General features: G+C 30.5%; 1 protein-coding gene across 2 annotated transcripts; it reads left to right on the forward strand.

Annotated features, from left to right (window-relative positions):
- Nucleotides 1-1,976: 1,976 nt before the first annotated feature.
- LOC133797952 (protein ZINC INDUCED FACILITATOR 1-like) lies at nt 1,977-26,295 on the forward strand. 2 transcript variants are annotated; one of them, XM_062236094.1, is made up of 17 exons: nt 1,983-2,177; nt 3,065-3,105; nt 4,448-4,508; nt 4,628-4,730; nt 5,469-5,571; nt 6,649-6,702; nt 15,873-15,935; nt 16,480-16,529; nt 16,669-16,744; nt 17,265-17,453; nt 20,136-20,223; nt 21,079-21,164; nt 21,760-21,867; nt 23,795-23,839; nt 23,943-24,031; nt 24,313-24,356; nt 26,029-26,295. In XM_062236094.1, exons 1-17 carry the CDS (start codon nt 2,027-2,029, stop codon nt 26,112-26,114), a joined length of 1,437 nt encoding a protein of 478 aa, XP_062092078.1. In that variant the 5' UTR covers nt 1,983-2,026; the 3' UTR covers nt 26,115-26,295. The 2 variants fall into 2 exon arrangements, 1 of the variants encoding a protein (XP_062092078.1); XR_009875750.1 differs by lacking the exon at nt 26,029-26,295 and having other exon boundaries at nt 1,977-2,177; nt 21,102-21,164; nt 24,313-24,361.

Below are 26,295 nucleotides of genomic sequence, written 5' to 3' on the forward strand. Positions count from 1 at the left end.
TCAAATCCTTAATAAGAGTTTAGTTCATCAACTCAAAATTCAAATCCATAATCAAACTAAACAATAACATAGGAAAAATCAAAGAAAAAGAGGATGAAACTAGATGGGGAGTTGTCGGCGATCGCCCACGCTTGCTCCAAAACCCGTCTTCTCTTGTCTTTTTTTTTTTTTTTGTCTCTCCGTCCAAAATCGCGATCCCCTTTTCAGAAATGAATACCTCATTCTATATTCTACCAATAATGACGAAATTGCCCTTAAAATTCTGAAGTGTACGGACGATAGCGCCGCGGCCCTACTCGAAAAATGCAAGATCTCGAGTTTCTGGAAAGGGGCTCGCCGCGGCTCTAATATGCAAGAGCGCCGCGGCGCCAATTCCTGCGCCGCGGCCCTAATTGAAATTTCAGCACAATCCACTCCAAATGCTTGATTTCTACACAATCCACTCCAAATGCCCAAAACATAAGCTTAACCTGAAATCAAGCAAAAACAAGCATAATTCCGCTCCAAAAACACAAGAACCATTAAAAAGACACTGATAAAGACACTTAAAAAGATAGGCTAAAATTAGCCTAACATCACCGAACCTGGAGTTCGACCGGGGTTGTCATCAAGGAGGCTACCAAGGGACGCTCTTTGCGGGTGGTTGGACAATTCCTGCGAACTGTGAACAGTGAGTGTATTTGCTTTCTACCGTCCAGGTTTACCTGTATGTCGCACCGACTAGTCGCTCTCTCTCAAGCGTACCGAGCAGTGACTGTTATTCATTTGCCAAGTGTACTTCGACCAGCTGAGCATCTGTGATAGTATGTCGAGCAGTAACTTGTCGTATATGACAGTGATATAAATTTAATAAAAATAATTAATAAATTATATAAATAAAACTAAGCAAATGTGCATTGCACGTTGATTGTATCTAGTATATATATATGTGTGAAACAAACAAATTAAATATTATTCAAACAATCTAATCTCCAAAATTTTGATTGATACTTGGCATCTTCCTTCAACGTCCAATATGCATGATCTCCAAATTAAATTATTATAATATTATTATTTTTAAGGTTTATACTTTTTGAGTTTTGTGTTTCATCTAATTATTTATTTAGATTTTATATTTTGTAAAATAATTCAAATAGACCCTTAAACTTGATTTTGATCAATTTTTTTGAACTAAAGTCACAAATAATTCATCATACTAACAACTCATAACAAAAACACACAATTATATTGTTTTCTTCAATTTTTTATTAATTAAAATTGGGTTTAGAAGTCTATTCAAATCGTTTTACAAAACAAGGTAAAAATTTTTTATCAAAACGGAACAAAACGTACAAATTCAAAAATTGATTGTACCTTGTTTTCATTTCATTCCGTCCAAATCTAGACAATAACTACTCTGTGAAAAAAAAAACACAAATAGAGTTACGTGATTCTCGATATGTATAACAAGTTAAGTTAGGTCCTGCCAGCCAGGGCCGGCCCTGGGCATAGGCGGGCTAGGCCCGTGCCTAGGGCCCACCCCTACCCAGGGCCCAAAAATATTATGTAATGAATTATTGGTTTGGAATGTATTTATATTATTAAATATTAGTTTAGTTTCATTTAAAATTACATAAAAAAATTACATATACAAAAATGCTCATTTTTTTTAAATTTATTAAAACTGTCTTAGACACATTTTTTTTTCAAGGGCTGGCCCTGCTGCCAGCTCATGTCTATATATACATAATTATAATAAAAATGCAAGCCATATCTATTTTAAGTGTTTGAAATAATACTACACGCGTGTCCAACATAATTTACTAAGAAAGACAACATATAGAGTGATTCCACCAGGAGCTGCATGTGCCATGTAATATATACTTTTGCTTGCTGAATCTGCATGTGGCATATATAAAGGAATTAATAATTGAAAAGTCGTATGGAGGGCAAGATAGTCTTTTTAGGTACACTATTATACATGATTATATATAGTAGTCTTTTGGGGTGTGGTTGAAGAAAGAATTCAGAGTGGAAAGAGAGAAAGATGGGAGAAAATGGTGAGGAAGAGAGCATGGAGAGGGTGTTGAAGTACCATCCCAATTGCCCTGGTTGCAAGGTTGATCTCTACAAAAACTCAAACAAAGGTTATCCCTTTCGAGAACTGACTTTCATATGGATCGTTGTTCTCTCTTGTGGTAAGTCTCCTTATTAATTCTTTACATATATTATTATCATTCACTTAATTAATTATCTCCTTAATTAATTTCATCATTAGATTAGTTGATTAAACACATATGACTCTAAATTAAAATAAGCTATTACCGCTAACCGCTTGACATTGTTATTAACTTCATAGAGTAGTGAGATGAGATATCACCGCACACACAGATCTGATAAAATTACAAGTATCTAAGAAAGAAAGAAGGAAAAAAAAACTTAAAATATATATATAGAAAGTAAAAACTCATATATAGTGAGTCTAAGAGCAGATAATGAGTTGGGAAGAAAAAAGAATTGTACATTATTATATATAATTAATGTTTATCAATTTTTCATTTTTTCTTTGGAAGTGTTCGTGAATATTAATAATTATTACCGCCTAGTACTGTGTATATGTTTGAATCTAGAGACAAATATAATTGTCTGTCTAATTCTCTCAATACACATATATAGTTGAAGCCAGGGCCATTTTTTTTCCTTTACAATTAAAAAAATATTTTTAATCATTTGTTTAGTAAAGTTACAAAAAATTATATTATTGTAAATTTAATTTTTCATATACACCAAAAATAGTAGAGATATAGCTCACATATTTCAATGTGATTCTAACTAATAATCCAGTTCAAACAACATATATAGACCTCTTTCGTTTTTTAATTAATGATTACACTCTTTCATAGAACTTTAAACTACAGTTTTATTGCTTGCTTTAAAAATTAAAAAAAAACTACAATATTACTTCTTTTCTTGAATATATGTGTCATATATAATACTAACATTTTGTTAATTGACAATATTGCTCATTTAATATATTATATGATACTAACATTTTGATTTGTTTCTTATGATGATATGCACTCAGCTCTGCCAATTGTTTCTCTCTTCCCTTATCTCTATTTTATGGTGAGTAACGTTTATTCTTCTTTCTTCACCTACAAGATGTATTTAATTTTTAAAGTACGCATCTGAATCTGACAGCTTAATTTTTGTTCTGTTTTTTGTTTTTTTGTTTTTGGACAAAACAACTTAATTTGTTTTGTAGTGCTTAATTATTTGACCTCAAGAATTTATTTATATACATAAATTATTACAAATTACGTGGCAAGATCTTGACGAACCACGTAAAACAAGTTGGTAGGAAATGGTTTCCAAAGCCCTTTCAAATTTTCGATCCACAGTTTTGACCAAAGCAAATCATACAATGTAGGCGCCTAGGCTTGGTTTCATCAGTAGAGTCGGACTAATCTAAGCCGTCCATTTTGGTGGGCCCTACAGAAATTTAAGGGTCATCATGCTATATTAAATTTAAATCATATGTTGGGTATCATATTGTCTGACAGTAACATTCTTTTAAATGGCTTCACGGTGATGCTTTCCGTCTATTTTTTATTATTCATTTCTTGAGTCAACTTAATTCATAAAATATTGTTTTATTTTCTTTAATCAGTGGAATCTTTTTTTTTTTTTGGTAATATGGGAATCTTTACTAGTTAGATTTAGAATGGGATATTTGTATTACTATATTTTATGGTTTACAAGAGATATGAAAACGGTACAAATCAATTAAAAGAAATGACAATATAATTAAAGAAAGTAGTAATTTGATTAAACTTAATACTAGATTTTGATTTTTGAAAATTTCAGTAGTAACTTTCTATTTTAAATATATATATATATATCAACATTAACTCTATTTAATTTTGGTCCATTTTTTTAGTCTTGTTTTATCACAACTAAAATAATTTATTTTTTTAATCTAAAACTGAAATATATTTATCTTGAGATCTCATCACTTTATTTAATATTTTTTCTATTATATATTAGTTTTAGTTTTGAAAAAAATATATATAAATTAATTGACATTATAAAAATATAAAGAGTAAAATTAAAAATAGGACCAAAATCAATCACAAATTAAACTTTAGTTCAGATTTTTTTTTTTTTTGACAAATTTTTTTTAGTAGGTTTTGTCAAAACATATAGGGGTTGATTGGTTTCTATCTTAAAAATAATAATTTTTAAATATTGATTTGAGATATTATGATTTTTTTTTATTCAGAAAACGATTTGAATGTATTTAAAGACATATTTAAGGATGCAAGTTATAATATTAATATTGGATTACACATTCTTGTTTTTAAATGATAATTAAAGACAGAGATATTCATGATCCCATATAAAGTACTAGCTACTGACCTAGTTATTCATTTTTATTTATTTATTTATTTTTAAATAATGTTCACAGATTAGAGATTTGAACATTGCTAAAAGAGAGGAGGATATTGGATACTATGCTGGTTTTGTTGGTAATATCGTACTATTTTAATTAACAATAATGTTGAATATTATTTTATGTAAATATATATTCCAGAAATGTACTATTCCTAACATTAATGTTAAAAATATATGTCTATCGAATTCGAAGGTGCTTCCTACATGCTTGGGCGAGCTTTGGTTTCTATTTTCTGGGGAAGAATGGCCGATCGTTATGGTAGAAAACCTGTCATAATAATAGGACTTGCTACAGTGTTAGTAACTATATCCTTTTGCCCTTAATATACATATATTTTTTAAGTTATTATGAATTGAATTTGAGAGTTTTAGTATAAATGTTTCCTCATGAGTTTCATCTTATTTGGCAATTCAGTTTCTAATATATATTTTTTTTTTTGCAAAGTTTTATATACAAACAATAATAATTAAGTTTTTATTATTATTATTATTATTGTTTACAAAAAATTTAGTTTTGAATTTTCCATAGAAATATGATGTGTAAAAATATTTGGAGTGTATAATGTTTAGAAAAGTACGTTTTAAAATTAAAAAAAAAAAAACAACTTAGATTCTTGTTAAAATAAATTGAACTAAAAAAACTTAATTATTACTGTTTTTGGAACTAAAATAAATATTTGAGCAAATGTCACTAAATAAAATGTTACCAATTACCATTTTTGGTGTAGTGACTCATGAGATATTTATGTAAAAACCCTTTAAAGTATTAAGTAAGATAAATTATCACTCATGGCTTATTGAGAAACAACATAAATTTAATCATTTATACGTATCAAAAATATTATTTTTGACTTATTTTGTTGGAGGAATTTCATTGGGAAGAATATTCTTCCCAATAAAATTTGTTGTAATATTATTAAAATTTCTTCGTATTTGATAGCATTAGCAATTTAGCATATACTGGATTCCTTCATTAAAAAAAAATATGTTACATTATTTCACAATGATACTAAATAATTTTATGTACGTTGCAGGGTTATTTTTAATACTCTATTTGGACTTAATCTAAGCTATTGGATGGCCATCACTACAAGATTTCTTCTTGGATGTTTTAGTGGTGCACTTGTAGCAATAAGGGTACATATATAAATTCTTTATTTTAATTTTCTCTGTAGTGTGTACTAGTTTTAATTAACTATTACTAATTCTTCTCATATCTCTTCTATACAAAAAGTGTATAGATAACAAAAATTCTTAACGGTTTATTTTGTTAACTTTAACGGAATATACCTTTAAGATTAATCAAAAATAAATATTTATCAATTATATTAATATAAATTTAAATATTATTATAATAATAAAAATATATAATACTAATTTTGTGCTAATTATATTAATATGAATTCAAATATTATAAAATATTATTATTATTATAATAATATTTAATACATATATAATAATTACATTAATATAAATTTAAATATTATAAAATATCATTGTAATTATAATATATAATACATAATCTCAATTTTTTATTAAAAAAATATTATTACGTTTAAAAATGTTATCATATTATATAAATATATTAAAAAATCATAATAATGTTTTGATTTAATTTTTCATTTAATATATTTACGTCATTCTTTTATATATATAATTATTTATTTATTTAAAATTTATATGATAATGATACAAATTTAATCAAAATAATTAATAAATTTTATAAAAAAAAAACTAAACAATCGTGCATTACATATTACTTGTATCTAGTAAATTAGATATATCTGATTGGTTAATTTATTATTGTTACTTTGTTTAAAGAAACTAACTAAAAAATAACAAAAAAGAAAATATTGAAAAAAACATTATATATAGAATATGGTTACCAGCATTAGTTCTACAAAAACAGTATGTATATTATAAATATACACTAAAATATTATATTTAATAAGGTTTGCATGTATTTGTTACTACTATATTTTTTAAAGTGAGACCTCAAAATTTAAATAAGTGGTTGAAATTGTAATATTTGACATAATCAACTCTTATATTAGATATGTCTCACTTAACTTTTCTAACATAATAAAAAAAGGATAAATCTAAATGTATTTAATTTGGTAGATATTTTTTTCATTTTATTATGTCGATTTAAATTTTCTCAATTTTGATTTTGAATGATAACTAGATTGATTTATCTTGTGACTTTATGAACAGGCATATGCAACTGAAATATTTAGAGAAGAACACCAAGCTTTAGGATTATCAACGGTGAGTTTTTAAATTTACCAATATAATAAATATTTTATTAATATATATAATAAATAATACCTATTTCTAAATTCTTCACTCATTACGACGTAACATATAATATTATTTAAAATCGGATCTCACACTTCCAATTATGATACGTCATGTTATAGGGTGCTTTATAGCAATGTTCTATGTAATATGATATCAATTATTAAAGTTGTGTTTTTAATTGGAAAATTTGATTAATCATACTTACATTAGCTTAATAATTAAAATTTGAACCAAAGTTAACCACCATATGATATCAATGCTCATCTTTCATTTAATACCAAAAATACCCCTCTCATAACACATTTCCTCTCTATTCTCCCTCTTCCTCTCTACCTCTCTTCACCATACCTCTCTTCACCATACATTCTCTCTCACTCTCTCTTCACCATACGTTTTACACACAAGATTTTTATACTAAAATCTTGCAAGAAAGATACACATTCGGACATTGTGGATTGTTTGAGGAGAAACACCAAGCTTTGTGTTATTTTTGCTCATAGTGAAGATATTAAATGGGTAAGTGATTTTCTTTGATTCTTGTTGTTGTTGGTTGCTTTTATGATTCATAATGCTGTTTATATGTTGGATCTATAGTTTGTTGGTATTTTTTGCTGTTTTTTTGGGTGAAAATCGTGTTATGTGAAAATCTGCGTTTTCTTGGGTTCCCTGAGTTTTTTTCTAAATGCCCGATAGTGTCCGATAGAGACCCGATACAGGCACGATAGTTGTTGAGTTTCAAGGTTAGGGATGAAGGTCCGATGGCAACCCGATGGTTGCCCGATAGTTTGGTTACCCGATGGTTATAAGGGTACGATGGCTACCCGATGGTTGCCCCGATTATTATTTTAAATCGACACATCCTTTTAAGTACGATAATGGATCGATAGTAGTCCGATATATGCCCGATAGTTATTATTAAGTTACTGCTGACCTAATAGTACGATGGTACTCGATGTTACCCGATACTTGCCCGATATTAGTGTTTTAAGTGATCAAAAAACATAAATAAAACTTTGCCCGATACCGCCCGATATGGCCCGATACTGGTACGATTCCCAAACATTTGAACTAAATTTCGACATTTTGTTGCCATTTACTGATTTTTTTTCTTTGTACATGATAGGGTCAACTTTATTCGCGTACTTAATGTATAATGGTGTTTGGGAGCGTGAAGGTAGAGATTGGGTTTTTAATGGAGCCGAAAATTTAACGTTCGAGTTGGAGAAGGACATAACTTACTCACAACTTGTTGAACTTCTGTACTCAGAGCTGGAGGTTGACAAAGTGTAGTATGACCTGAAATTAGAAGTGAATTATAAGTACATGAAAGGGTTAATGTATCGGCCTGAACTTATAAGGAATGACAAGGGTGTAAGCTTATATTTGTCAATGCTTTTGAAGAAGCCAGATGAATTTGTTCCCCTTTTTGTGACTTTGGTGGAGAAGAATATCATTGTTGATCGTAATCCTCCACCAAGTACTGTTAAGGATACTCGTAGTGAGGTTGGGACTTATGTTCCAGAAACAAATCTGGAGGTGCTGGTAGCCACTGCTATACCTGAATCAAACCCTTTCATACCAACAGTTGACCATGTAGCACAGATGCCATTTCATGATGATTTTCCTGATTGTCCTGACCCTGAAAATGATTTTGAGGGCAATGACGACCAAGAAACAGAGGTCCGTTCTCAAACTTTGAGCCTGAGTCCACTGTCGTACCAAATACCGAGGCAAACAACATGTAGAAGTAGACCCCGTAGAGAAGATCGCCAAACACCTGGTACTAGTAGTAGTCGTCCAGACGGAACAAATGATGCTAGAGAATTTAGTGATCCACTCTCTTCTTCGACATATTATAGTAAATTCAAAGCTCAGATGTTTACAAGAGAAGACATTGAGGATAATAGTCACTATATATCTATGGGTGGCACATCGGGCGGGGAGATTCATTTAGGAAAGTTTTTCAGAGACAAGGAACATTTAAAAAAGGTTGCTGGCTTGTTTGCAATGAAGAAGGGATTCGACTTTATAGTTAAGAAGTCTGGTACTGATGTTTGGTATATTACATGCAAGGATCCTGATTGTGGGTGGAGGTTAAGAGGGAAGAAGAAGCAACTTTCTAACATGTTCGAGGTGACAGCATTTGAAAATGTACACACATGTTCCCTCGATGTTCGAAAAAAAGATAACCGTCAAGCATCACCTTTGGTAGTTGCCGAACTGATCAAGGATAAATTCTCAGTTAACGGTTCAGATTATTTAGCCTCCAAAATAAGAGAAGATATGAAGAATTCTTTCGGGATCGAAATGAGTTATGAGAAGGCTTGGAGATGCAGAGAGAAAGCACTCCACATAGTTAGGGGTACGCCTGAAGCTTCATATTCGAAGTTACCTGGGTACTTGCACATGCTGCGGTTGAACAATCCCGATTCCATTACTGATTTCAAGGTAGACGAGGGTCGCTTCAAGTATTGCTTTTTTTCTCTGGGTGCTTGTAGGCGGGGATTCAAGTTTTGTCGACCTGTTATATGTATTGATGGGTCCTTCTTGAAAACTAGGTATGGTGGCCAAATGTTGTGTGCCGTGGCATTGGATTCAGACAGCCACATATTTCCGATTGCTTTCGCAATGGTTGACAGTGAGAACCACGACTCTTGGACCTATTTCATGAGGAAGTTGAAACAAGCGATTGGTGATGTTGAGAACTTAGCATTCGTATCGGATAGGCATCAAAGCATTGTTCATGCTTTGGAACTTGTCTTCCCTGATGCACCCCATGGCGCATGCTACCACCACATTATTATGAACGTGGCTAGCAAGTTCAAGACTGATTGCTTCACGGATCATATTTACAGTTGTGCATACTCGTATAAGAAGACAGATTTTGAAAGAGAATTTGAAAAGATAAAAGCAATGGATGTTCGAGTTGCACTATATCTTGAGGGCATTGGGTTTGAAAGATGGGTTCGTGCGTACTTTCCAGGGGACCGTTACAATGTAATGACAAGTAATTGGGCTGAAAGTTTCAACAGCAAAACTAAGGACGCAAGAGCCTTCCCGATCACTGCTTTTGTTGAATTCATCAGGTTTACTATTCAAACATGGTTTGCTACTCGAAAGGAAAACGCTGAAAAGTGTAGCACGACTCTATCACCAGTTATGGAGGGGGACTTGTCATGTCAATTTGAGAAATCTCGGTTCTTAAGCGTCGACAGAGCTGGACCTTATACATTTAATGTCCACCCCGGAGGAACAGTTCAGAGCGGTGGTATAGTTGATTTGGAGGCACGACAATGCAGTTGCGGCCTATTCCAAATCATGAAGATTCCTTGTCCACATGCATGTGCTGCTGCTCAAGAACGAAATATTAGCATGTACGCATTGTGCTCTCAATATTACACAAGAGAGAGTTGGAAGAGCACATATGAGGGGACAATTATGCCAGTTGGTGATGAGGATGATTGGGAATTTCCTGAAGACATTAAGAACATCCAAGTTGGAGTACCGATTGAGAAGAAACCTGTAGGCCGACCGAAGAAGCAAAAGGTCGGACGAATTAGGAAAAATCGATATCCTTCTAATGGAGACAAGGTTGTGATACAACGATGTTGTAGCAAGTGTGGTGGTAAAGGGCACAACAAAGCGTCTTGCAAGTACCGAGGTTAACTTGTTTTATTTCTGCTTGAACTAGTAATATTTGTTATGTGCTGGATTTTGCAGGTTTTTTTCTGTTTTTTTCTCCATTATGAAACTCTTAAATATGTAATAATCCAGTGTTGGTTCGATAGTGCACGATGTCGGTACGACAATGCACGATATTGTTTGTTGTAGGATTATTTAAATGTATCTTACAATATGGTACGACGTTGCTCGATGTAGTACGATAGTTAATGTACGACATTAGGGTACGATAATGTACGATATTGGTCCGATAATGGTACGATGGTATGGTTTCAGGACTGTTCGTGAAATTTGTGAGGCAAGTGAGGGTACGATAGAGTACGATAGTGATCGATGATAGTACGATGCAAAGATTAAGCACATTAAAATGTAGTAATTACAAAAAGAGCAATCAAAAAAATTATACAATTCAAAAAAATTAAGACCGTTCAACATAAGTTTTGGTAGAATAAGTCTACACACCACCTTTGCCTAAAAAGTTTCATATTATTGTCAGTTACATTATCAAATGGTAGTTGTAGAAGCTTATGTTCAATATGCTCAATTACGTAACATCCGCAATCGCCACTGCATTAGAAAATAAACAATAATTTAATAAAGTTTTGTAATTAAGAAATAATAATTAATATGTGATATTTAATAAAGTTCACCTGGATTTTGTTTGCGGTACGAATTCACGTGGAATGAGTTTCCAATCGAAGGGTCTGACTTGACTCTCTGATGCTGTCAACTGAGGCGCGAGTATAACGTCATGGTTCTCAAATAAACCGGACTGTCGCAAGACCGACGGGAAAATGGTACACCAGTCAACCATCAAGCTGATCAAATCGTTTTCGGAAATTGTTCCAATACTGGAGTCAAAGATGTTGAGCATCCACCCATTCAGGTCTGCCTCTACAGCTACCCAATGCATTTGGTCTTTCAAGAAGAGGGCAAAATAAATGAACTCCTTGTTCTGCCAACTCGGTAAGAACTGGACTGCATCACCCCTAACCAGGTCCAATATACTGTCATCCCAACTAAATCTAGAGTAGTCAGAACCTGGAAAAGCGTCCCACCGACCCTTCAATGATTCGGGAAAAATTGTAGGCATAACAACACATTTCTGAGGGTACACGTTAGGATAAAATTCTAGACGCCTCCTCATGAGATGGAATGCTGCATCTAAATGCTACATTAAAGGAAAATTAAGTCAGTAACCACAATATCGTACCAAAATAAACAAACAAAAAAACTATCAGACATGAATATAGTAACTATCGTACCCCAATCGTACCATTATCGTACCCCAATCGTACATGAATATATTAACAATAAAACCTTCTATCGTACCAATATCGTGTTAATGTCGTACCATCATCGTACCTTTATGGCAAAAACTAGTATTATACACCATCGTACCCACTAGCGTCCCACTGTCGTACCATCATCGTACATTATCGTACTACCATCGTACCTAAATTGTCCCACTACAAATTCTAAAATTATGATGGTAATAGTAACTACTTAACAAATTATATCGTACCACTATCGTGCTAATGTCGTACCACCATCGTACCATTGACATAAACAGTTTATAATTTGACACTTATAATTATCGTACTACTTTCGTACCATATCGTACCCATATCGTACCACTATATATAGAAACATTTAAATAAATTTTCAACATTATTTAATTATGAAGTTATAGAAAACTTACAGAGTCAGAAAGCCATGTCCTCGGAGTATGCAGTTTCAGGAACCAAGCAGCATCGTGTGTCCCTGAGAAGCATTCCCTCGGATATTTATTCCCAATGGTGCCAAGCAACCACTTGTGAAAGGTCATAAGTAATTTACCATCAACAACCCTCAATGGATCCACATTCACTACTGTCTTCGATTTCTTATTCCTTTTCCTCATTGCAGTGTACTCATCGAACCACCTAGGCCTCTTTCTTTCTCTCCTCTTCTCCGGTGCTGGTGGAGCTATGTTTAAGAATCTTCAGTATCTCCGATTACAGTAATTTGCATATCCTCTGGTGTGCGAAAAATGTGATCATCTACATCATCAGGTCTGTAATCGTTAGGGAGAATGTCTTCATCTACAGGAGACTGAGGGCCTTCTTCAGTGGACTGAGGGTGTGGATCTGGAACTGGCCTACTAAGATCTTCCATCATTGTCATAAACTTCTGCAATTGACCCAAGATCTCGGACTGACCTTTAATAAGGGCACTTTGTTGCCCTTCAACCTTTTCCAACCTGGCCAAAATCATAGAGTAGCCTGGTTGCTCAGCTTGGGAGGAGGTGCTGGCATGAGGTGTTGATGGGGGAACCTCAGGTGCCTCAGGTTGAGCTGGTGGAACCTCCTTAAAAATATTTGCTGCTTCTGCTTGCTCAGCTAACTTTTCAGCAAGCTTTTCAGCCTGGCTCTGTAAGGCTTCCTGTGTAGGTTGTCCATCGGGACCCACCTCTAGTTCCTCTAACCCCATGTCCACATACAATGGGGCTTCATTGTCTGTAAGGGTCCTCACATACTGTTCTTCAGCAGGTCGGGCACACAGGTAGGGGTATACTGTCAACTGCCACAAAAAACAATGCATATTTAGATTGGAAAGTAAAACAATATATCATGTCAATTGGTAAACTATCGTACCCCAATCGTACCCATATCGTACCCATATCATGCAATTATCGTACCCATATCGTACCCATAACATAACAATATCGTACCCGTAAGTGAGAATTGCTTGCTAACTATCGTACCATCATCGTACAACATCGTACCAATATCGTACCACTACTACTACATTAACAAAGAATACATATCGTACCCCCATCGGACCATCATCGTACCAAATCGTACCACTTAGTCAGTTTTCAAACAGTTGACAAAAAACCACAAAATAACCCCATAATCGTACTCAAATCGTACTCTATCGTATTCCTATCGTGCAGTACCCATAAAATTGCATATCTAGAAAAAAATATAGAACATTCAAAAGTAAAGTAAAAGCTCACCTTTTTGGCAAACAACTTAATAAGTTGCTCTTTGTGTATCTCTACTTTCTCCTTGCTCTGCCAGTTGATCATTCTTGGTATGCCTTGGCCCAATCTCACAGCATGATCCTGACCCAACTCAATGATGGACTCAAAAGCCCAATACTGCAATGCTGCAGCATACCCATAAATAGAGTACTTGGCCTCCTTTTGAGTCTTTCCTTTCTCAATCTTCTTCTGTAAATGCTTCTTCATTTCAACAAAGTCTTTTTGACAAGTTTGTAACAACTTCTGGTATGATATCTTCCCCCACGGGTACTGGAAAAAGAAGTCAACGTTGTCTACCATCTTCAGCATGTCAGTCCAAACCATCAACTTCTCCTCACGACCTTTCAAAACACCCTCAACTAATAAGCACAAACCCATCTTGTACACATCATCAACTATTTGACAACTCTCAAAAGTTCTGCGCAGTTGCCCTATGCTCACTTGGGAATGACCATTGAAGTACTCAAGAATTAACCGATCCGAAGTGGTCTTCGCTTTAATCTTAGCTTCAGACGGTCCGGCCTCAAAATTTAAACCAGTAACTAAAGCGAACTCCAATTGGCTAAATCTACATCTTTTTTTCCCAATATAAAACTGGACTTCGTCAGTCTTCTCCCCTCTGAATTTGTGCAACAACAATTGATGGACTAAGGCACCAGAAAAATTTAATGGTTCCGCCATGAAGAACTGTTTGAAAGGGGATTCCTTCACCCTATCCAATAAACCACACTGTATAAATTTTGCTTTAATCTTTGGAAAGTACCAACTGCCGCGCCAAGTGATACGTCCCGTAAAATGTTCCTCTACTGGAACTATCAGTTGTGGAGGTCTTAAGTTCTGCATAAAACAAATAAATACCCAATTAAATAGAATAACAAAAAAAAACATCAAATTTTATATTCTGCAATATACTATCGAGCAACTATCGGAATCTATCGCACCATATCGGACACCAATGGAAAACTGGAACTATAACATTATCGTGCACAATCGTACCTCACATCGTACACCATCGTATTATAACATACACAACATTTTGTTCCCACTATCGGGCACACATCGTACCCAACATCGTACCCTATCGTACCTCCATCTTCAACCTCAAGTTATCAGAAAACACAACCTATCGTACCACCATCGAACCACTATCGTACCCCTATCGTACACTCATCTTCAACCTGAAGTTATGAGAAACACAAATACTATCGTACCCATATCGACCCACTATCGTACCTTATCGTACCTCTAAAAAAACCCATAAATTTTTTTCAAAATTTTACGGTTTATCAGATGTCACACAGTCAGATTTAACACAGTCAAATTCAACAATACATACTATAACATTTTTTAATGGAGAAGAGATTAAAAAAAACACATACCCTAGACATTTTTGCGCAATGGGGTGTCGGTTTTTCTTCTCCGGTGAGGGGTTGGAGCTTGGTTTTTCTTCGTCTCCGGTGGGGGTTGGGGCTTGGTTTTTCTTCGTCTCCAGTGGGGGTTGGGGCTTGGTTTTTCTACGTCTCCGGTGGGGGTTTTTCTGACCGTCGGGTGAGGGAGAGAGCAGCGTCGGGTGATGGTGGGTGAGGGAGAGAGAAGCGTCGGGTGTGAGTACTTATGTTGCTCGATGGTTTTGTGGGAGTGAAGAGTTGGGATTTGGGAGGGAACGGGAAATGGGCAGGGGAAAAGCCGAAAGGTACGGTTTTTATCAAGTTTTTTTATCACTATCGTGTACCATCGGGTAAAATCGTGTACCATCGTACTATTGGGCAAGCATCGGGCACTTATCGGGTACCATCGTGTACAATCGTACTAATAGGTCTGCATTAACTTAATAACAACTATCGGGCATGCATCGGACTCGTATCGATCCATTATCGTACTTAAAGGGTTTGTAGAATGAAAATAAATATCGGGCAACCATCGGGTAGCCATCGAACCTTAATGACCATCGGGTAACCAAAACATATCGGGCAAGCATCGGGTGGCCATCGGACCTCATCACTAACCTTGAAACCCAACAACTATCGTCCCTGCATCGGGCCTATATCGGACACTATCGGGCATTTAGAAAAAAATTCAAGGAACCCAAAAAAACGCAGATTTTCACAGACCACGATTTTTACCAAAAAAACAGCAAAAAATACCAACAAACTACAGATCCAACATCTAAACAGCAATCTAAATCATAAAAACAACCAACAACAACAAGAATCAAAGAAAATTACTTACCCATGTGTATCTTTTTTGCAAGATTTTAGAGAGGAAATGTATGGGATTTTGTTATGAGAGGGGTATTTTTGGTATTAAATGAAAGATAAGCATTTGTATCATAGGGTGGTTAACTTTGGTTCAAATTTTAATTATTAAGCTAATGTAAGCATGATTTATCAAATTTCCCTTTTAATTTAACTAATTCTTTATTTCATAGGTTATGACAGCATGGGGAATTGGGCTGATCATTGGCCCAGCAATAGGAGGCTTTTTAGTCCAGGTTTGCTTATTTTATTATTTCTTTCTTCATCTCTTCCATGCATAATATTATATGTTTTAATGAATTTACAATGAGAAATTTTATATTAGGGGTCTCAGTTTAACACCCTATCCGTAAAGGCATTTTTGTTTTCGGTTTATATAAAAATTATAATTTAAATTTTTGTTATAATGATGTATATTGCAACTATAATAAGACACTCCACTAATTTTCAAAAATTTCTAAATATTTTACCATGATAAAAATGAGAGTTCAAAATAATTAATTGCACGCATATAAAAAAATACAAGTGCAATTAACTGTTTGAATTATGTTTTGAGCCTCGTAAATTATTTAAAATTTTCCAAAAACCAATAGGATGTCTTCTATAACTAGTACAACATCATATAAAAATAATTTATTTATAATTTCTCTACGTGCCACAAATGCCACAAACAGTAACTCCCCTACCGATAAAAGCTAAACTGATACTACTATTGTAAAATTTCCCTATATATTCAAATCTAATTTGATGCTAATTATTATTACTGTTTTTCTCTAACAGCCTGCAGAAAAATATCCGAATATATTTTCAAAAAATTCATTCCTCGGGAGGTATATATAGTCTAGCTATTCATTTTTTAATTGAGTTATTTATATTAAGTTGCATATATAATATATGTAAACTAATATAAACTAAATATATAGACAATCTCACAAAATAATAAACCTCAACTATTGATATTGTACGCAGGTTTCCTTATTTCTTGCCATGCTTTTGTATATCGTCTATGGCATTCGTAGTGCTTATTGTTTCTTTCTGGTGTCCGGTACGTACCACCATACCTTCCTTTGTTACACTACAAAAAAATATTATATGCTTATAATATTATTCGAAAATATTATTTTTGAAAAAACTTTTTAAAATATACACTTTGTATAATAACACATTTTGTAGGGATAGATCATCATGGACATGGAAATGATAAAAGCTAGAACTAGAACAAAATCTAACTACTAATTAAACCAAGAGGATTTCTTAGCCAAATTATACCTAACTTCTAAACTATGGAAAACTATATCCAAATTAACTATTATAAAATTTAGGGGTATTTGGCAAAATAGCTTTGCATAGTAGATTTGTTTTAATAATTATTTTTGTAAAATAACCTTTTCAAACATGCCTAACACTTATCACATGTTCTCGATACCATGTAGAAAATTCTAAATTTCAAATTTTAAATAATGTTTCGAGAATTCTCAATATTCTATCTTTATTAAGTGTGTGTATTACTTTTAAATTAAATTAATGTTTTTTTTCTGTTTGTTTAAATATTTATTTTATTGCAGGAAACATTGCACAACCACAACAAATCAAATAGTGAATCAATAGAAAGTTTGGAAACACCCTTATTATTAGATGGGAATAGTGGAAATGGAAAGAAAAGTAGTAATAAAAGCCTTTTAAAGAATTGGCCCCTTATGTCTGCGATCATTGCTTACTGTGTTTTCTGCCTTCATGACATGGCATATTCCGAGGTAAAAAATTTCTCCATTTCAATAGACATTTTTTAAATTTTCGTTTATTACCTATTTTTATTTTAGTTTCTAACTTAAAGATTATAATACAAAAATATGTGAAAGAAGAGAAAAGGGTTAGCGACCGAAATTATTTATTATATATATTTTTTTAACAAATTAAGTATATTTGTATTTAATTTAAAGTGTGTTTTGATATTTTAGGTTATAATTTGATAAAAAAAAAATGAAATTTTTTTATATATACACAATTTAGAAAATAAATAGATTTTTTTAATATAGATACTAAAATTTTATTTACACACATAATTTATACCAAAATATTTAATACTCTTATGTGGCAAGTGATTAAAATTTAATAGAACTCTTCTTAAATAAATATAATTAGTTGAAAAAACTTGGTGTAATATTTTGATGTTAATTTTATGTGTAAATATCATTACTCGTATGTTATTTCACATGGGAAATTTGAGTTTATATGCTTAATATGAGGGCATAATACAAAAATATATCGCTTAATGTAACCATCTCAAAAATATGCTAATGATTCTTAAACTATCCAAACTACCCCTTCCATAAAATTATCCCTCTCTCTCTCTCTTCCCCCATTCGACCGACTACCATAAAATTCACCAAGAGGGCAAGAACCATCATCACCCACCCTAATTCTTCATTTTCTTAGTTTTTCCTCTCTCTCTCTCTCTCTCTCTCTCTCTTACCTTCTCCATATGGAAGCTACACAAAAAATACCCCATGAGATTTTTTTTCTAGATTTGAAACTTTAAAATTTCCATAAAATCGATTTGGTGGTTCTCGATGTTCAGATCGATGGGGCCTAAAACATCAAGATTTTTATGAGAAATTCGATTTGGCTTGATGGAGCTCGATGAAATCCGATGGAGCTTGATACCCGACTCGATAGGGTTTGATGTTGTTCGATGCACTTCATTGAACATGCATGATTTGTCACTTAGTTGTCCGTTCGAGATGATTTTTTTTTAATTTTGGTATTTTTTCGATATCTACATATTTGAGATGCGTAGACACATATTTGAGAAGTGAAAAGCTTGAAAACATACCAAAATTCAAATAATACCGGTATGTAGAACACATTTTTTGAATTTTGGTATATTTTCAAGCTTTACACACGTTTGAGAAATGTAAAACTTGAATACATACCAAAATTCAAAAAATGTGTATCTACATACTGGTATTATTTGAATTTTTGTATGTTTTAAAGTTTTACATTTCTCAAATGTATTTCTATGCATTTCAAATGTGTAGATTTTGAATAAAAATTCCCAAATTAAAAAAAAAAATCACCTCAAATGAACAACTGAGTAAAAAAATTATATTTATTTATCAAACTTCATCAAACAACATCGAGCACTATCGAGCCCTACTGAGCTGGGCATCAAACTTCATCGAGTCAAATCAAATTTTTCATTAAAAATATTAATTTTTTAAACCCTATCAAGTTGGTCATCGAAAACCATCGACCCAAATCAATTTCGTGCATAATTCAAAATTTCATATCTAAAAAAATCACGAATAAACCAAAAAAAAATCATGCAAATATAGACACACAATTGTTCAAAATATATAAATAAATGTTTAAAAATAGCAGCCATGTAAATAAATGTACCCATAGATTCTCTTCCAAGAACCCTAAGACTTAGAGGTGTACATGCTTAGTGAATCTTTGTGTATTAGGTAATACACTTTACTTTTTATGTTGATTTCGACAAAGGAAATGTGTTCTTTGATAGAAATTTGGTGGTTGTCGATCTCTTGTGGTGGTCTTTGTGGTGGTTGGGCGACATTAGTGATGGGGGAGAGGGAGAGAAAAGAAGGTAGAATGAGAAATGATTGGCATATTTTACCCAAGGATTGTATTAGAGCATTTCCAACCCATAATTTCATATATGGTGTTACACCAACACCAAAACTAAATAATCTTAGCACCATATTTTATTTCATTCCAACCACAACACCAAAAAATATATTCTTTATTATTATATTATTATTTAATAAAATAGAATATTCTTTTTATTATTATATTATTTTATCATTTTATTTTCTTATAGTGTAGAGTAAGAATTTTCACACAAATTAAAATAAATTATATAAAAAATTAATAATGAAATATTTGAAATTTTATTTAGAAAACTAAATTATATGTAATTATAATTTAAAAAACCCAACATAAAATATAAACCCAAATAATACTCATATATTTATATATATATATCTTTTAAACAATATATAAAATATATATATATATTAAAAAAAGTTATTTTGCCATGTGAACAGTACACGACATATATGCCGTGTCATTATTGACACACGGCTAAATACAGTAAAATATACAGTTTGGTTGGAGCGAAATCTGCACACCAACCCTATATATATATATGGGATAATCACGTTGCGTTGGTAATGCTCTTCTGTAGTCATATAATAAGCATAAAAACTCAAATTTCCCTTTCACATTCGACCCACTTTTGACCACATTGTGGAGCTCATTAGGCAAGGCGTCATTATCATTAATTTATTTAGTAGAAAAAACCAAGAGAGTCATTCTGTGTTACGAGAAACCCATATTATAAAGTATATTTTTGTCATAATTAATTGCAAGTTTGCAACATAAGTGACAACTGACATCTGAGTTTTCTGTTACAGATTTTCTCATTATGGGCAGTGAGTCCCAAAAAATTTGGGGGTTTGAGTTATTCAACCGAACAAATTGGTGAAGTTCTTGCAATTTCAGGTAACTAGTTGGAACACTTTTATTATTATTATTTGTTTAAACATTCACTTATCTTCTTATGAATTTAATAATAACAAATTATATCTCTATATGTTACTTACTCACGTTACATTTATGTAGTTTCAATAATATCCAATTGTTATGTATTTGACTAAATAACAAAAAATGTTTCTTTTAAATTATTTTTGGTAAAAATTAACTTTAATAAGACAATGATACTTTCTGTTTATTTACTTGAAATTCTTTTATATTTTTCTAACATTTTTTTTTTAATTTTAAATAAATATTTTATTTAAATAAAACAAATATATTTTTATAAATATTATTTTATTTTTTGAATTAAAATTTTATGTTACAATCACTTAAATATAAAATATTTTTTTTATATATATATATATAATTTAACAAATTATTTTCTATAAATAATTTATTTAAAACACAATAATAATAAAATTTTATCTCAAAATGCAAAATAATAATATTTTGTTTTATATAATAAATTCTTTCAAATATTTCAAAATATAAAAATAATTTAAAGTAAATAAAGGAAGAATATTATTGTTTTATTAAAATTATTTTGGTTAAGCTTCTTCGATGGTATATGCATCTAAAGTTTTAACAAATAATAATAATAATAGTTACATTATAATAATGTTTATTTTTACATATTCAATCAAATTTGTATTTTTCTAATTTCTTATATACTTTTCTCTTTTATATTATCAAGACTTTAATCTTCACTGAATAATCTTCGTAGAGATCAATCAATTTATATGCATGAAAGGTGGTACATTTTTATTTATTTGATTGCTTGTTTATTACTCGATTACACATATATATTTTATTTCTTCACAGGTTTTTCTATGATTATCTCCCAGACATTTTTATACCCGTACCTGGCAAAGCTTATGGGAACGATATTGGTTTCTCGCGTTGCAGGGGTAATTCTTGAACCTAATTCTACTCCTTCCCATTATTAATTATTTCATATTCATTTTGGATTGAGAATTTATTCATTTGGTACCTTATATTTTTGCAAGGTATTATTTTGGTACTCTCTATTTTTAATAATGTTTATATGGTATCATGTATTTTAAAATTATACATATTTGATACCCTAGATTTAGATTTGATAGATAAAATTTTGTCGATATGATCAAACTGTCATCAGTTATATGTAATTAAGTAATTAAATTTAAATTTAAATTTGGAACTTACATAATTGACAGCAATTTGATTAAATTGGTAATTTTTTTTTAATTAAATTTGAGTTTAGGGTACCAAATATGTACGATTCTAAAATACAGGGTACTATATGAGCCTTATTGAAAACAGAAGGTACCAAAATAATACTTTGCAAAAATACAGAGTACCAAATAGTTACCTACCCTTTTGGATTTGGATTTGGATTTGAATTTGGATTTGGAGAATAATAATGAATTAGATATAACCATTAGGTTTTCTAATAAAATAATTTCTCTCTGATCTTTTGTTGATTTAATTTGCTTAATTAATTTATTGCTTTTCCATGATCAGATTTTATCCATTCCTCTGCTGGCCAGTTATCCCTTTCTAATAGCATTCTCAGGGGTCACTCTTTGGATACTCTTAAATGTGTCATCACTATTGAAGAATGCTCTATCTGTAAGTACCACACTAGGCCTACCTTATTACAACTTTAAATCTTTCTCTTTAATTTGACATATTGCATATGTATGGAAATAAAATAAAATAATCAAATATTTATTAGTTCACCTATACATATATAGATTCAAATAATTAGCTATAATTATATAACTTATAGTCTCAAAATTAGCGTTCAAACATTTTATCTACACACGCATATAAAAAAACAAAGACGCATGCAACAAAATGTATAAATCCTGTTTTTGATGAAATTTTCTGAAAATTGATCGGGTGCTAACTATAACTACAATGTACATATTTATATATAAAAAAATTAGATTATAACTATTCAGGTGTTGAAAACATAAGAGAATATGCAGGTACTAGTACAAGAGAAACTCTCAATGTTTTTTTTCTCCTCCTTTTAAAAAAAAAAAAAAAAAGTGAAATAGCATTTCAATAAACAATTGTAGACTTTAGAGTAAATAAAATACAATAAACATAATAGTAAAGTGACTAAAAAAAATAAAAAGTATATATTTATATATGTCTTTATTTATAAATATATATATATATATATATATATATATAACCCTTTAATTTTGGACCTTTTCGGCTAAAGGACCTTGGCACAGTCCCAAACTGCTCATAACTTGGGCTGACCTTGATTTATATATGGAGGGAAGAACCATAATTCTTAGGGTGGGCAATGCCCTCCTCAAATTTAAATTTTTTTAAATTAATATGTTTTATTAACATGTCTCTTAAAAAAAGAAAATTAGGTTTTCCTCTTATTTTTTTTAAATTACAATTTTTATATATATAAATCTTTAAAATTTAAATATTTAATCTTCAATATATGCCACTCCTTAAATTTTTATATTTATGTCCCTCCAGCACATTAAGTCTAGGTACATTATCACTATATATCTCTTCTATATAATAAGTGTGTAGATAACGAAAAATTTTGGTTTTAACGGTTTTTATTTTTTTAATGTTAACTTTAACGGAATATTCTTATATTTAACAGAATATTCTTATATTTAACGGTAGTTTGTAAACACTTAAAATTAATTAAAATAAAATAAATAATTAAAAAAAGTGAAATATGATATTTTTGAGATATTTTACAATGATAATTATTTGAAAATAATAAATAATTAAACAAATTAAAATATGATATTTTTCATATATTTTACAACGATAATTATTTTAAAATAATAAATAATTAAACAAATTAAAATATGATATTTTTAGATTTATAATGATAATTATTTTAAAATAATAAAATCATATGTTTTATAACTTAAATAAAATTTAATTAAACTTAAACTCACTTATTACAATAATATCATATTAAACATATAATATAATCTATTGTGAATTAGCAACAAATTTTTTTTTTTAAAACTAGTAAGAAACTTAAATTTAAAATTCACGTATAATATTTAATATTACATTAAATATATAATATATAATCTATTATTGTCACTCTCAAATTCAAAAACTAGAACAAACATAAACATAAACAAAAATAAATAAATAAATTATTTAATTAAAATAAAATATTTATTTCAAAATTTATATAACATTAATATAAATTTAATAAAAATAATTAATAAATTCTATAAATAAAACCAAGCAAATGTGCATATTACACATGTTTGTACCTAATAAATTTATATATGTATATATCCTATAATGTAAAGCAGTGCCTTATCATATCTTATATTTATTACCATGTGAAAAATAAAAAATGTTATCATCAATTCAACCGTGATGGAAATAATTTTTCAATATTTTATAATAACATTAAAATGAAGATTTCATCTCTTTTCATTTTTCTTTTTCTTTTATAAATATAGTCATTGATTTCATTTTCAAGTAGATACGCTCTTGTATGATTAATTATGTACTAACGATAAACAACTTCTTCGGTGTGTAGCTACTCATTTGCACTTCCTTGACCATAATGCAAAATAGAGCTGTGGTAACATTTTTTTTTAACTTTATTATTAGTAATGTTCACTTTCTTCGATAGATATTTATTATTTCGACTAATTAATTTCTTAAATAATTTAAATTAACAACAGGATCAAGATCAAAGAGGTGCTGCTAATGGCATTGCAATGACTACAATGTCTCTTGCTAAAGCAATTGGTCCATCTATAGGTGGTGTAATGTAAGTAATTCACATTTTGCTTACTGACTTTTGTTGCCAAAATAAGTTAAATCTAGTTACTTAACTACAACATTTTAGATTATTTATTAAATTTTACTGCAAAAAAAATTACCGCAACTTTTACCACAAATTTCTCTAACTAATATATATAGTTTATTTTCTCCTTTCTTTTTCTACATTCTGTAATTAACATAATTAATTAATTATTAATGCAAACTACTCCTAATGTCATACACTACATATATTCATGATTCATTACTCGTTTGAATACTTTAATACAGGATTTCTTGGGCACAAACCCGTCTTGGTGCCTCCATTCTTCCGGGTATGTAAAAATTAAAAATAATATCATTTTATATGACTTGCTATATCTTTATTTTATAAAAGCATATCTAATGAAGTGTTAAAAAAATATGAATTGTTATATTGCATATTTTAGAAAAAATCTAATTTTAATGATGTTTTAAAAAATGTGACAAATTTGACACATGTTAAAAATTATTACAAATTTGATACCAAAAAAATAGTACCAGTCAAATTTGGCATAACAATAAACTTTGTATTTTTATTTACCATATTACCATTTATTATTATAATTTATTAATTAACAATTATTGAATAACATGTTGTATTTTTTTTAAAAGCTTATTATAATAAGTAATTATTGGGAGTACCTAATTTAGACAAAAAAAGTATATTTTCAATAAATTATTAACTTCTTAAGTTAATTTGTATCTTGTATATTAGAGGATAATTGTAAATATTGAGTCAAATATAACATTGACTCATTTATGTATTTATTTTTGTGTCAATTTTGACACAAAATTTAAATTTTATATTAGAGATAGTGTAAGAATACATAATTGAGTCAAGAAAAAAAAAAACAGCTATTTCCAATTAAATGTATGCCCATGTTGGTCCGCCAGCATATATTATTTAAACAATTTTTTTATATATTTATATTTAAAATGAAAAATATAGTATATCTATATTTATTGATTTAGAGCTTTGAGTTTGTTATGAAAAATAAAATAATTGTTAACAGAAGAAAGTTCAGAACTAGGTTACAAGTGAATGGAGAATTAAGATAAGAACAAAAAAATAATTATATTTTTCATGACATTAATAATATAACAAATTCAAGCTGGTAATATTAAATGATAAGTATTGTTTGTATATTTACAAAGTTTAAGATTAAAATCAACTCAAAATGGAATTCTGTGGACAATATATATATTAAAAAAAACTGTAGTGATTCCTATATAGAATGGGATGTTTTTCAAATATGCCTATTTAAATGTTGGGGGTTAAAAAAATGACTCATTTTGTTGGGTTGGAAAAAATAAATGTTATTTTTTTAACAATAGAAAAATACCACAAATATGCCAACAATTGAAATTTATAAACCAATAAGGAAACGTTTCTGATTTTGGATATCAGCTCCTTCTAAACATTTATATGCTGCTTGAAAATTTGATTATCATCATTCCAAATTGTAGCAAGTGGCTACACTACCACACATTTTTTTTTATGTTACCATACATTCTGGTTTATACATTTGTGAAAGCTATAACGTCAGACTTTTTACTTGACGTATTCATTATAGTTAGAGTAATCATCTTGCACGTTTTCAAAAAAATTATAATAGTTGGTGATGAGAACAATGTCCAAAACAATCCAGACGAGAATTTAGTGCACGTGATGGAAATAGATGTTTGAATTATATTTTCGGCATCCTAAGCTATTTTGAAATTCCTAAAAATGTGCAGGTGTCTGCACTAACTACATTGAACACTATCACATAAAAAAAATTAGAGCTATAACTTTCACACGTGTGTAAACTAGAGCGTACGGTACAATACTGCATTAAAAACATGGGATATCGTAACTGTTTCTCAAATTATAATCTAACAATAAAGGTTTTAGACACTAAAAAGTTAAGGATTGCATATTTTTGTTTGTGATAATTTATTGAAGGTTTAATTGATTTGATGCAGGTATGCAGATGGTTTTCTTTATCTTAAATGTGATCGAGCTGATTGGAGTGTTTATGACGTTCAAACCATTCTTAACAATGCCATAATTGAGAACCAAATGAAATATTATTGTCTATTTGCATACATACAGTAACATAAATCCATATTGTTTATGGATTTTTTTTGTTTGTGCTAGTTTGCTTTGTATTGTAAGATAGAGCGCATTTTCATATATTAATATTGATTGTAAAACTTTGCTGAATGAAACTTCCATATTTTGCCTCAAAA

This window comes from Humulus lupulus, chromosome 8 (genome assembly GCF_963169125.1).
Source record: "Humulus lupulus chromosome 8, drHumLupu1.1, whole genome shotgun sequence".
Classification (NCBI taxonomy): Eukaryota; Viridiplantae; Streptophyta; class Magnoliopsida; order Rosales; family Cannabaceae; genus Humulus; species Humulus lupulus.

What these genes read in the sequence shown, in the direction of transcription:
- LOC133797952 (XM_062236094.1), top strand. Translation starts at nt 2,027, where the DNA reads ATGGGAGAAAATGGTGAGGAAGAGAGCATGGAGAGGGTGTTGAAGTAC. An exon ending in ATGACATGGCATATTCCGAG is followed by an intron (nt 17,454 to 20,135) that starts GTAAAAAATTTC and finishes TTTCTGTTACAG; the next exon opens with ATTTTCTCATTATGGGCAGT. An exon ending in TAATGCAAAATAGAGCTGTG is followed by an intron (nt 23,840 to 23,942) that starts GTAACATTTTTT and finishes AATTAACAACAG; the next exon opens with GATCAAGATCAAAGAGGTGC.